Source organism: Nothoprocta perdicaria, unplaced genomic scaffold, assembly GCF_003342845.1.
Source record: "Nothoprocta perdicaria isolate Ctin4 unplaced genomic scaffold, notPer1 scaffold_251, whole genome shotgun sequence".
NCBI classification, from domain to species: Eukaryota; Metazoa; Chordata; class Aves; order Tinamiformes; family Tinamidae; genus Nothoprocta; species Nothoprocta perdicaria.
In genome coordinates, this window is record NW_020455479.1 from 519,183 (window position 1) to 533,620 (window position 14,438).

The 14,438-nt window shown below is 38.7% G+C and overlaps 1 protein-coding gene across 1 annotated transcript in view; it reads right to left on the reverse strand.

Annotated features, from left to right (window-relative positions):
• The window catches only part of PTDSS2 (phosphatidylserine synthase 2), a 36,068-nt gene that overhangs the window by 17,757 nt on the left and 3,873 nt on the right, over positions 1-14,438 (reverse strand). Inside the window, exons 2-3 of the mRNA XM_026040253.1 lie at positions 9,291-9,392; positions 4,291-4,373 (exon numbers count right to left, since the gene is read on the reverse strand). Of these exons, the coding sequence (XP_025896038.1) occupies positions 4,291-4,373; positions 9,291-9,392 (185 nt within the window). The remainder of the gene's footprint in view (positions 1-4,290; positions 4,374-9,290; positions 9,393-14,438) is intronic.

Here is a 14,438-nt window from a genome sequence, read left to right on the forward strand (position 1 = left end):
CAAGCAAGGAGAACTGCCAACTCCAACAGTTTTTTTGGTGAACAGTCAGGCTATGAAAGCCTCCTCTTCTATAGATCTGGCTTTGTCCCTTGACTTCCTCAAGGGAAACAGAAGTTGGGTTCAGTCCCTCTTCTCCTGGTGGGGCAAGAATTCAAGCCTCTGTTCAGCTGCCTGCTACACAAAAGGGATAGCAACACTTTAAGGCTTCTGTCACCGTCAGGTTTGATTGACTTTCAAATTCACTGGCAAATCTCACTAGGAAGGRCCGACTGAGCACGTACATCCTGTTGCCTTTGCAGAATGCAGTTCAGAAACCACCCCCAAAAGYTCCACTGGCCACAGCTCTGTTCAGAAGAGAAAAACTTCTCCCTAGATTAGCAACTGAAAAGTCCACGGGCCAGTCTGCAGGATAGAAATGCTATAGTGGCATTTTTAATAAAAAAAAGGATTTATAAAGTTGTTCATTTATTATTATACTGACGGCACAAACACTATGCTCAAGCCAGAAAAATTAGCCTTTCTTTAACCCACTTTTAGGAATTTAGCTTTAATTCCTTTCCACAGCAATTTCAGTCTCACAGCATAAACATGGCTGCTATCTCCTGACCTCCTAACAACTTGCAAGACAAAATTTACACTGTTCTCAACCATAGACCTGTTATGTTCTGAAGGCATCAAAAGGATCTAAATCAGAACCTGAGCTTCCTTCTTCTCCTATATATATAGTTGGTTCTGTCAACACATTGTTTCTGTCTAAACACATCGAGTAGTACTTACTGAAGTATTTAATGAAAGTTTGCAATCTGGTTATAATTTAGAGTTTTTTCCTCAGCAGACACAAGCACTCAAGAGGTTCAAAGATCGCTTTATAACTATATAACCTACATACACACTAGAAATAATATGTTTTCAAACTGTACAAACATTGTGTTCTCTCCCAGGCCCTGCCTCAGCTATAAAGTTACTTTGGGCATCCCTTATTTGTTTTTCTTAAGGGTACTTGTCATCAGGAACCTCCCCTCAAAGTAGGGCTGTCTTCCTGATTGAGGAGGCCTCAAGTAATCATTTACATGTCTAAGAGTTTAGGGAGTGCAGTGCTCACAGGCTAAATTACTGCCACTGCAGGAAGACAGGAGAACACAAGAGGAATACTTAGCTAGAGAGTGGCCTACCACTGGYCACTTAGCTCTGTTTATCAGAAGAGGCTTGGATTTGACCTATACAACTTGAAAGGCTACAAAGAATGAAAAAAAAAGAAAAAAACAACTAAAAAAAACCCCCCACATCCTAAGTTATTTGTCTGAATTACCACTATTCTTGGAGCACTGAAGTGCTAATCAGAAGTTGCAGAGCATGCACATGGAGAACAGACAGCAGATCAGTGCATGCTGGCAAATGCCTGCTTGAAGCCCTGCGAGAGAGCGCAAGATTTTCCAYGGCCAGCTCGGTTCAGAAGCACCACCTGTGACCTGGCAGCTGCAAAGTGACTAGCAGATGGGACAACCAGTGAAAAAGCAAGCAGGTAGCATCACTATCCCAACAACCAAAAAAAAAAAGAAAGAAAAAAAAAAACAAGGAAAAGTAATAAGCACTAAGATGAGCTGTTAAAGCAATAGTCAGAAAGGGACACATCAACTATTCCCTTGACAGACCCAGAGAAAGGATCTCTTATTCACAGAATTACAAGGTAAATGTCTTTTCCGTTCAGTTTTATCAGGAGCTGAGAACATTGGTGCTATAACYGTTAGCTGCTGAATTGCTACAGAAGTGATACAGTTCTCGTCTGCTCACTTCTAGCTACTCCAGCCCTCTGGCCCATGCTTTTCTTAAGAATTCAACAGTTTACTCTCCAAACCACTTATGCTGTCCAAGCATACGGATACACTAAGTCAAAATAACTGTTGACAAAGGTTGTGAAGGTTAAAAGTCGCTTTCTAGGGCTGTCATGGAAAGTCTCATTAATATTACAATGCAGGCAGGCTATCTTGACAAAGGCTGTAACACACCACTGATCTCTTAGGATACCACRGAATAACCAGATCATTTGGATGTTCAAGGCTCCTCAAAGGTTAGCCTGATAGCCTTTACATGTGATTAAATCAAATATGAAATGCATTATTTTATCCAAAATTGGTGTCTGAACAGCAATTAAGGAATCCTCAAGCAAAATTCAAGATCTGTCCCTCCATGAATGATTGTTCCTTGTGAATAAGAGCACCTTGTGCTGGATGGTTTGGGTGCTGTTTGCATCTTACCGAGCCACGAAGGGGCACTGCTATGGAAGCAACATGGAAGAGTTGAGACTACCATTGTGCGCTTTGGGGAGCTCATCAGCTAAAAGGGTTTGGGTATTATCTGTCCGGCACTGAGCTCTTTCTCCAATGCAGCCATAGAAAGGAAGCACCTGCTGTATTAAGACATAGTCATCTAAGTACTGACAGGGAGACAGGGAAACATTAATGCCATCATGAAAAACAAGCAGCAACACATCTGCAATATCSTATACAGGTATGGACAGCCATTTTCAAAGATAATTTGAAATAAGACAGAGAGAAAGACTAGTAAAATTTCATAGGGAAAGCGAGCACAATTTCTTGCTTTAGCAAAACCAATGGTGAGATGGCACTGTTGATGCAAGATATAAGACATCCATAAACTAGTCACTAACAGGTATAGATAGAATGAATAAGGAGGCTTCAAAGCAGAGGAGAGGGACTCAGCAGCWACCTAACAGAAGCAAGCCATGAAAAACAACTACCAAGACAGTGAAACCGAGTCAATGGGGCTGTATGTGACCAYAGTGACTGGACTCCGACACAGAGGCTTCTTTCTGCCCTATAAACAGAAGCAGCACATCAGCAGACTGCTGTCAATTCTTTAGAGATGAGACCCGTCTCTAGGAACGGCACCAAGGAACAAAGGTCAGAGACTTGTTTTCCACGTGGGCACTACCCAACACATTCCTCCACAGCCTGCAGTAACTGGAGAGCCAAGACCCACAGGGCTGCAGTACCACATCCTCTGGTGCCTGCAAGAACCTTGCCATGGGAAAGGTGCGCAGAAAGACCAAGCTCTCCCTTAAAGAGGCACCCAGACACCTTGAGAGGACTGAGGAAGTAGCTGCTATCCCCAMACTGCCATACGCCTCAAGAACCACTCCTCAGAGACCATCACCTCAAATAAACTATGGGCAAAGATGACATTAATATGAAAGACAACATTAATATACTCAGTCTGCCTGTAAGAATACTTCTCTTACTTGCTACTAAATGTGCATTTGGGGATAAAAATAAAATAATCACCAAAATAAAAMCCACTTCTGCTCCAGACATGAGCCCTAATGTTCTAAAACTGAAAGCAACAACAGAAAAGCGCCCAAATATAACTCATGTCCTTGACAGGAATAATTTCCCACATGGCACAAATCAAAATGAACAGTAATAGAATTGAAATATTGAAAGTGACTCCTTAAACAAGACCTCATATACATGAGCTTCTGAATAAAAACTTCAGTTTGCAGAGGTCTGCTGTGTACTTTGGTCTAGAAGAATCTCTGCTGACTTGTCTGCTGCTTCATATTCAGTTTTAAGAGTCCTTTTTCCACAAAGCTTATTTTTCGTCATAAGAAATACACTTGAATAAAACTGTTCGAAGTAAGAGAGCTAATGCTTTTAGGAATAGGATACAAGTCCACACAAATCCCCTTAATTCTTCTCAATGATTCACAACATCTAAAAACAGCCAAAAGATCAAGGATGTTAAAATATTTTCAWATTTCACTTGATGTAACACTACATGGAAGAGAGCCTATGTTATGGTTTCAAATCCCTTCAAAAGTTGAGGTCTTACCATAAATCTTCAAAGTATAATAAAGGGTTTGTAATCTAACAGTTATTGTGGATAGTGGGCCTACAGCAAAGAGAGCAGCTGAATATTTGGTGAGAAACGTAGTCCCATTACACAGGGAGGAGAAAGACAGCATAAAAAAAGGAAGTTAGAGAGTTTCAAGAATCTGGCAATTTGCATAAAGCTTTGCTCTATAATAGAAAGTCRGAATGGAGAGATTCAAAGAAATCCTATAGAACAAGCAGATGAGAGCACAGAATGATTGCTACACTGCTTGGAGTATTTCCAAATTTTAGGAGTCTCAAATCTGTGTGAAAACTGGAAGACTACATGATATTTTTATAGCCTTTAACTTATTTTGTTACTTACCTCCTCTACAAGCAACAAAAAGTTTATCACTCAGGTTATCAGAAACATCTGAGGAACTTAAGTAAATAAATTTACCTGGATGAGGTCTTGAAAATGGTCCATCTTTAGCTTGTGTAACTCCAAAACATAAGAAAACCAAAATACTGGCAACAATACCTCTGAAAGTGAAAAACAAAAAACTCTTTATATTGCTACTTCTAAGAAAACTGTAAATTATTCTCTTGGATGTCGATAATGTCTGGTCTTTGTTTCTTAACTACGAAACGAATCAGTCACAAAATGGATTTCTTTAGAGGATTGTAGTGTCAAACAAACTGATGTACACATCTAAACTTCGAGTGTCCTTGCACACACTCAAATCCCTCAAAGCACCTGCCACCCCTCTCCCTTCTTCCCCACTGATTTATTGACTCCCGCAGTCCTGATGTCATTGCTATTAGCACCCAGCCAGCTGAACCACGATTTGGATCTGAATGAAACAGAGTAAGTAACCCCAATCCACATGATGACTCTCAGGTTTTAAAGGATGSTTTACTCATCATCCAACTGATCACCCATGTATAATGAGGTAAACATATTCTTATACCTTTAACAAACTTTCATACTTGGCATGCCTGCAAAACTCCTAAAAGCCAGCAGAGAAATGCAGAGAAAAAGTCTAATAGTTCTGCCTTGATTTAGGAAAATCTGTTACACAGCAGCAGACTGTCTTTAAAAAGACCGGCACCAACTAGTAAAGAAAAGATACAACATAGTCTGGGAGCTAGTAAACACAAAGCAGCAACATCAGAATATTTATGCTTTAAACATTTCGAACACTTCTTTCGATGCAGAAAACACGAGAATTGACAACTGTTTTGCGACTTCACCTCCAAGAAGTTTGTGCTTCAAGAAAATATATTTTTAAGAGATTTAAGCCAGTTTTGCTTGCTTTCTGTTGTACAACAAGTTTAGCTACCTGTTAAAACTGTTAACAGATAGCTCCATTGTGATTTTTCCAAAATGAAGATCCCTAAAATGTTTTCAGCTGTTCTCAGATAATGGGAACATTCTGCATTTTGAGTCAYTGCTCTGTATTGGAAATAATGTGACCAGGAAAGTATATTTGAACTGAACAGGKTGCAATCTGTCTCATGTAACAACACTGTTCACTGCCATTACGCTCAACCACAAACCAAGATGTCTGGGGTCAGTGTCTTCCCGTTTGTGAAGATAATTTTCCTGTAGCTGGGGATGACCTGAATCAAAATCATCAAGAGAACTTACAGTTACCTTCCTTTCTCCACATTCAATGGCAAGAGYTGCACTAGAATAAGCTACGGTTGCAGCTACATGATTTGACTTGAAGTTGACCATGGGAAGCTTTGAAGAAAAATCTGATGTTGCACAGCTTCCATGCCAGTTCCCTAACGTTTTTTTGTTTGTTTTTTAAATCTTCCTGTAAYAACTAAATTTCTCCCCTTAACATCAACATACTACCCTCCTTTATGAAGCTTTCAATGGCTCACCTGCATCTTGTCCTGCTCGCTCACCAATCCTTGGGATAAGAACTGCAGGAGGATTTGAAAGGCTTATTTCAAGTTATCCTTGCCGATAGACTGGGTGGACACGGTCAATGTATTTTCTTGAGCAGCATGTCAGGAACATGCTGAATAGTAAAAGGTCTCCAAAAACAATTTTAGCACTCAGCCAAACCAACAAACGGAGAACATGGAAACTGTTCTGTTTTTACAAATGAGCTATTGTTTGTGTCTTTTAAAAGAGTTGATTCAGATACACAAAACAATGAATTTGCCTATGAGCATCTGTGTATCATCCTTTGTCCTATGGTTTTAACTACGCAGCTCTGGTTTCCTGTGCTTTCTCGGGCTGTATCTGCTTTGGCCTGACTGGCACAATCCCATCAATGAATTGAGAGCTGAAGACTAGTGGATGGGGGTTTAGCATCTCTGTTACTTTACTTTTCTGATCTTCAGGTGAAGTTCAACTTGAAAATATACATATACCTACTTGGTTATCATGACTAAATGCAGTAATCAGTTATTTTGGAGAACTAGCATAGAAAGGTGTCTTAGAAGAGACACTGTTTTACAGCTTGAAATTCCATCAGCACTGATATGAGTTTTTTTGTTTGTTTGTTTTGAAAACCTGAATGCATCTTTTTCATCTTAAAATTATGCTCTGAATAAAATTTCAGTTTGTGTATCATTTCTCCTATAATGCAAATGGGTGGCATGAATACGGCCACCCACCCTGAGCTAAGCTGCCCCTAAGTCTGACTGGATGAAGCACCTTTACAGGAAATGAGAAGCTAGTAGCTTCAGATGATTTCCACCACCTCAGCCAGTCCAGGAAACCACAGTGACATAGCACAGCAATTTGTATATTTTGCTGCTATTATATTTTCCCCAAGTACCTAGCACCSTCTACAAGCATTCTGTCATCCCTTAGGAAGAGCTTGAGAATAGAGGTTTAAGTGTTTGCAAGCGTTGGTTTAGATTCCGCACTTAAGGACTGACACACTGCTCCACTGTCATTGTGCAGCAGTTGGAAATAAAAAGGCACGACAGCCAGAGACATTGCTGATGGTACGAGTAGTAATAAAGCAGCTGATGGTCATTAAGCAGGCAAGTGTTCCCATTAAGTATTTGCAGAAAGCAAGGACCTCAAATGGGCCAAWATTTTAGATCACAGCACGTGACAGTGCTACATTAAGACTGAAAAATATCKTAGGGCAGAGGAAAGAATTCAAGTCACAGATATTAAAAATTTCTGGTGAAAACTGAGGATATGGGTATACTTATGCACACTGTGATCATCTTACTCCTGCTCAGCAAAGCTTTTTTTTGTTGTTCTTCAAAAACTAGTCAGGAGTAGCAGAGAAACAGGACCCAAAAGAAGGTAAGAACAACAGTCAGAACAGGAACAGAGTCAAAAATCCTTCATCTTAATGTGCTTAATGGTGCTACATTCAGCAAATCTCTTCTCTCAAAGACTTTAGAAAAGAGATTTAAGTGACCACAGATTGGAGTTCACTGAAAATTGACTCAGAGCAAGGCATGTGCTAGGTTAATATAGACAATTCCTCCCATCTCATAAATCAGATTCAAAGCAATAAAGGTAATGCTTAGGAAAGGCACATAGAACCTGTGTTCTGCATGCATTGATTTATACCTTTATCTAAAGTAACACTTTGGCAACCGCTGTCTCTGAACCCCTAGTTTCTGCAGGGCAGAAATCCACCTGGAGTTGAAGTGGTAAATGGCCAAGAAGGTGTATTCCAGCTTGTAGGTTAAAATTTAAGCAAACTGCTAATTTCTCCCCCAAAATAATTTCCCAGGCTAAATACGTTAGTTTCCAGACTTCTCCCACAGAAGCCCAGCTACCCAGGAGGTGTCCATTGTGCACTCAAGATGAAACAGTTCTCCAACACAGAACACGCTCAATTAACTCTTCTGTAAGAATGCCAAAATACAGCATGTGGCTAAAGCAAAAATGGCTAGAGCACAAGGACAGGGCATGAATGGAAAGAGAGATGTATCTTCAAAAAAATAGTATTTGGAGGATCTTATGATTCCCAGGATGCTGTTTTTCAAGTATTTTTGCAGCTAGATGTTGCATACTTTATTCTACAAGCAGTGACATAAAGCCACCAGAGAATATTCATTACTCATGACTTAGTACGATGCTGAAATTTATGAACAACTGGAAATGCTCTTCTCTGGATCAAACTGGCAGAAAGCAACATTTATTTCATGAAAGAAAGGTTGATCTGATATTTAATCATCTTTAGTTTTGTTTTTATTAAAGCCATAATGGCTCTAATCTCAAAATAGGATATTCCACTGAGTCACCTTATTACATACCTATAATACCCCTAATGACGCGTCATCACTTCTCTCTCAGCTTTTCCTCTCTCCTTTGTTTTAAATTGCCCTGTCACACCTCCGTCTATTGCCTAGGCATTCTCACTGCTGTARCCAGGAATAAAATGGCATTTGCTCACACTGAAATGTCTCAGTTTTCCCAGCTCCAGACAAGGCTCTACATTCCAACCTGTTCCATTTTCACACCCACACATAAGAGACAAACCTTCCGTTCTGCACACATGTACAAGTGTGAATTACATTCGCTACATCTGCTGTGTAACTGATAGAATAATAACCTTGGTTATCTCAGAAAATACCCCAATTTCTGCATTTCCACGATGATAAATGTTATATCTTGAGAAACTTAAAAAAAGGTTTTTGCTACTTTTTTTTTTTTTCTCCCTCCCTTTTCTTAACAGCAAGGCAAAAATTAGTCAGTGTTATATCTAAGAAACCAGACAAGCAGGGGGGAGGAAAAAAAAGATTTTCATGTTCAGGTGTCAGATACTTTGAAGCCTTTAAGTAACCCTTAATTCTTAAAATACACCTAGACTGAAAAAAAGACTGGTAGGGGAYTATAAAGGTGACGAAAAGCATATTTCTTTGTAAAGAAGAGTATGTTTAATCAGTTTAAATCAAGGTAGAAAGGGAACATGCCACTAAGTCTTGTTTTTATTTTCCAAGAATTTGCTTTTAAGTTGCAAATCTTGATRTTTATTTTCAATCCAAATCTGCATTAAAATCTCAAATATAATTTTAAATAGTAAAGTCAGGAAAAAAAACAGACATAATTTAGACTGTTAGGTTATTTTAAGAAAAAGAGCCAGAATGGTCACCAAATAAAAACATTCAGTACTTTGAGGCTTTGGAGGAGTTTCATATTTGGTTTTAAGCCACATGCACAACCTATTTATGACAGTTAGAATATTAAACTGATTAGAAATTAAATTCAAAGACCAGTAGCAAAGAGGCTTAAAATATTTAAGTTTGGTCTTGTCAGTTTCTAAGGGTTTGGGCATGCAAACAAGTTAACACCAGGTCATTTTAGGTAGCTTTTCCACAGGGTAAAAGCACGAACACTGGCAGTTCCCAGAACACCTATTATACTGTAAATTTGTACCTTAGCTTACCAAGGGGCAACATGACCATATAGCTACTCGTTATTGCTATGCACTGTACAGGACCAGTTTCTCAAGTAGTACTTACCTCTTTGTATTGTAGGCTGTATCTTGGGGTGTTTCTTCAAACAAGGTTACGTATCCCAGAGCACAGGTGAGGATGAACAAGACTGTTAAGGTGTGAGCTCTCCTAGAATTTAGAAGAAAGAAAATTAAAAAACAGAACACAAAAATAGCAGTCTTTACTGGGGTTTGGGAAGCCTCAGAAGATCACTATCTACACCACAGCAGAAAATCATTSACAAGCATGTGACAGAAGCCTATTGTCATAGATATTTTGCTCATTTTCTTCACAGCTCTTCAAATTAAAATTCATACAAACACCTGCCCAACAAAGAACAGCAAATGAAAACCAACKGCACCCATTCTGCTAACACAGAGAGCTCAAGAAAAAAAGGTAAAATCTCTTCCCATTTATCAGATATRAAATGGTACTCAAAGCACAATTTCATGACATAGACTATTAACAACAGCAACAGCAGCAGACTGAATAGACTTTTTTTTCTTATTTCCAGTAATTCCTACAATTTCATCTCATCTTAGATCTGAACAGTCAGTTCAAACCAAAGGCTTTTTTTTTGTGCACTGGGAACATAAAGATCTAAGTGAGTAGATGTGGACCCAGGAGTTCAGAAGAGATCTTCCTGCAGCTCGTTGAGCTGCATAAAGAAACACTTACTAATTATGTGATAGACAATATTCCTATAAGGTAGCATTGCTTTCAAGCTGAAAATTTCTTTCATGATGAGGAGCATTTCGCTATTTTCAGCTGAAAACTCTGCTTTTGCTTCTGAGCTGAGGCCACAGGAAGTCTAGTCATTTAAGATCCAAACAAAGACTGAGCTCTGTTTTAGAGGGCTACCCCATTCTCTTAATACAAATCATTACATATCACAGGTATAAAACACTGAGCTTAGAGAACAGAAAAGGGCAAATGAGAATTACTTTAAGTGGTAAGTATGRGTACATATCTGCTAGTCTCACATATTTGCAATTTTTATAGTATAGTGTAATACCAGCGACTATTCCAGTTCCATTTTATAACAGAAAAGCAAGTTCATTTCCTCAAGTCATACAGCTCATGGCAAATCAAAGCTCACCATGCATTTCTGAGAATCCCACTTGCTATCTCTAAACAAACCAATAATCAACTTAAAAATCATTCTGAAAGTTAAGGTAGGCATTAGTTTGTACTGCRATTTGAAGTTCATTCTAATCCAAAATATAACCAGCTCTCACAGCATCCTTTTAATCCCACTGGAAAACACATGCAATACCTCATAAGCAGATGCAATCCTCTTGAGCAACCGATAGAAAGGCATTCGGTACTTAACACTATCCTTCCTTGTAGTCCGGAGGACACGGACTAACCAACTCCAGAAAGCAGAAAAAACACACGCATAGGAATATTTTCAAAATTACCACAGCTTTCCCGTGTCAAAAAATACACAAGGACTTCACAGCAAGCTTCCTGCTCGACGGATGCATTTTTGCTTTGACTTGCTTCACAGGATGCCAAATAACAGGTGATTCAGTCATCACATACTCAACATTCACTTAACTGTCACATGACTCAACACCTATTTTGTAACCTGACAGGAGCTGAAAAACTAGATACTGCCCTTTCTTAAAGGATATCATGCGATGGGGAGTTGAAGCCAAGGGTCTAAACTCATTTGCATCAGACTGTGGTCTCCTGTTTACTACATGTAGCTGTACATAATTAAYAGAAAAAAAAATGTGTTTTTGATCACAGAAAGAAGCTATATCAATTGCAATGTGATGCACTATGTTTCATACCTTGTTTTGTTACTTTTTAAAAAAAAGAGTAAGAGAATGCTTAAATCTAAAAATGGTCAGTCTGCACAGATATACTAAGCCAATTACTTTCTCTGAGTGTTTAGCATCCTGTAAATTGTCCCCCCCCCAAAAAAAAAAATCAATTAACAGCATGACTTCACTTTGATAAACATGACTAGAAATTCATCTACTCAAGCACAATGTTGATGTAGTTGTATTCTTCTCTGTAAAGAGACTAAAGCAAGGTGAATATTCAGGGTGGGAAAGCTTCATGTGCCCTGTCTTTGGTTTATTTTTGATGCTGCAGTCCTCAGCTTGAAATGCAGCACGCTTCCCTGTTTGGTAGGAAACAAGAAGGCACATATCATTCCCCCATCCCATTTTTGCCAAGTCTTCATTGCCAAGCAGAGAAAGCCTTTCTCAGAGAAGATTTTCAAGATGCTTAGTCATGTAAATGTATTTTCAGTACTGCATGAAGTTCAGAAAGCAGAATGAAAGACTTTTCAGCCTGGCTTCTCTTCAGCAAACAGCAAGTTAACAACCCTATCCAGAAAAATGCTAGTAGTGACAAAATTATGACAGCTACTAGAGCTCACAGATCATCATGCAAACCTATTCGTCAAGAGCCAAAAATTAAGCAAACAAGCACAGAAATCACACCAGGGTTTCCACACCTTGGAGAAGTACAGTGCAAAATCCACAGTAACATGGCGCAAGAGAAATGGGTAAGCATTTGCAGTAGCCAAAAATATGAGTAGCAGAAGTACTAGTGAAGAGTGAAATCAGTCAAGATGAATTCAATTGCTGAAAGAAGGAGTACTTTATTTTCCATATACACTCTAAATGGATAGACTAAGGGGAAGGTGATGCTGTGGATGTTCTGGGCTGCAAGGTAAGCACCAGGGGTATTAGGCAGAAAGGCTTATGTTCTCCTAGTTGGAGTCTTAGGAGACTGAAAGGAGCTAAGCTGAGTAGCGTACATGCTTTCTCCTTCAAATTATAAGAGAACTTGGGCTGTATACCAAAGGCAAGGAGTACAAACTCCTTGGTTTTGTGTGGGGAAAAATAACTTCTGAAATTTTTATGTGAAAAAATCTCCAAAAYGATGCCTAGAGAAATACACATAATGCCAGAAAAATCAAAGAAAGTACAGAATAAAACCCAAACAAAAATACTGTAACACTAATTACCTTATCTTTTGGCTTATTAATTAGGTTATTTTTCAGAGAAATCCACTTCTCTGAACCGAGAGAAAGGAGCTGCACCCTAGCATAGACAGCAGAGCAGATGGGACAGGCTGTATGACCTCCTTCAAAGTGCCTAAGCAACTGAACCACACCCTCACTACCCATTTCTTTCCATTCAAGTCCTCATTTGTCATAGATGATGCACCAACTACTTTAAAAACAATAACAGCTGTTGAGAAACACATGCAAAGGATTTCTCTTTTTTTTCCACCCTCACTCAAATTGTATATATTTTGCCACATTGCCCCATGAATTTAATTGCCACATTAATCAATTAATTTAATTGCCACATTAAAAAGTAACAAAGCTCAAAAGAAGAGCATGCATAGTGTGAACTATAAGAAAATATGGCTGAGTATTTACTCATAACTTCACCACCACTTTGCCATTCAGAATCAGAATCTTACCTAGCAGGGACACAATCCTAACAAAAAATGACTAGTCTTTTGGGGTAAATAAAACAAGAGAACTGAAACCTTCAACAAGAAGGAGGAAAATAAAGCAAATAACCTTCCATCATAATCTTGATAATACATCCCAAAAATAGAAACATGGGACTAAACCATTCGTATTACACTTGACTGAAAAGATGTCTGCCCATGAAGGCAAAGGAAATTGTCAGCTTTTCTTCAAAAAATGGAGTTCAAACACCAATTTCTGACACAAGACCTCAGGTCAATATACAGTTGAAGCTAAGAAAGTAAAAAGGCCTGAAGCATCAGGAAATTTAAAACAAAGCAAGTGGCTCMTAGCTAGCCAGAAATAGAATAGATATGCCTAAGTTTAGGCAATTAATATCAAATGGTCAATTGCATATCAGGCTTTCCATAAACATTTGATCTCCAGAACAGGACTAATAAATGGGTATTGAAAACATTATTACTTGAGCACAGATTTTGCACATTAAATACATCTTTCTAGCTTTTTCTACTCTCTGTAAAGACAGACACTTGGAAGAAACCAGTCAGTGAAATAGAGATATATGGTATATCCTGTGGAAGCGCCTTCATTTGCTTTTCTATTCTGTCTTCTCTGTCATCCACACATACTACGAAAAAAAAAAAACAAAACAAACAAACAAAAAAGCAGCAATCAGAACAAATACACAGTTTATGCTGCAACACTACCTAAAAGCTCTAGGCTGCTTGTAACACAAAATCTGTAACACAACAAAAATAAATATCACTATTAATTTAAGYAGGTTTTAAAATACTAGAGCTTAGGAAATTCAGAGATAATCAAAAAGTACCTGTTCTTAGGCCACTAACAAGTCTTCGGTGCATGTGTAAGTACACAGCACTGGTTACACTCTAAAATAGTAACATTCGTTTCCCTTGCCATCTAGTTTTCCACTTCCACAAGTAGCCGACTCTCGTAAATGATTACTTGATAAGAAACACACAATGGTACCTACTTCCATAGAAAAATCAGAACAATGGATTAAAAAGCAAATCCAGCTGCAGCAGTTAGTCATTTTCCTTTGAAAGARCGTGTGGAAAAGCAGCAGCGCCATTCAGCTTTCATACCGTTGGCAAGTCAACCCAAGCTTCAGAAAGATCTGTCTTTAATAATATGCTCTAAGTAAAACTTCAAACCTGTTACCATCTCTCTATTTTGAGGTTGAGTTTAAAACAATTCCACCAATGCTGTGGGATAAGGCACAACGCTCAAGGAGAAGACCAACACTTCTTGTTACAGAACAAATCTTTATTTAAAAAAAAAAAAAATCAAGAAAAGGGAAGAGAAAGAATGTGCCCTTATGCCAAACGTAATTGCATAAAAGCATAGAGATAATTTTTCAGGTGGACGGCTTGTTTTGCAAATTGCAGTAGAATTCAAGTCATTTGACAGTGCTTTGATGAATCAGAGTTCATGCACTCAAGTAGCTCTCTGTGGAAAGCGCTCCTATCACTGCAGCGCACGTGCAGGAGATACCCCAGAAATTTGTTCTAGGAGATACTTTCCTTGTAAGAGTGTTATATTCACAAGGTGAAAGTAACCTCCTGCACTCACGTGCTGAACCTTTGCTTTCTCCAAATACGGAAAACTCAGTTGCATTGCTTAGGCTACTGGTGACTGCTCTGACTTCACACTCCCCAGGAAAGCACCCCTCAACTCGTGCCAACTCA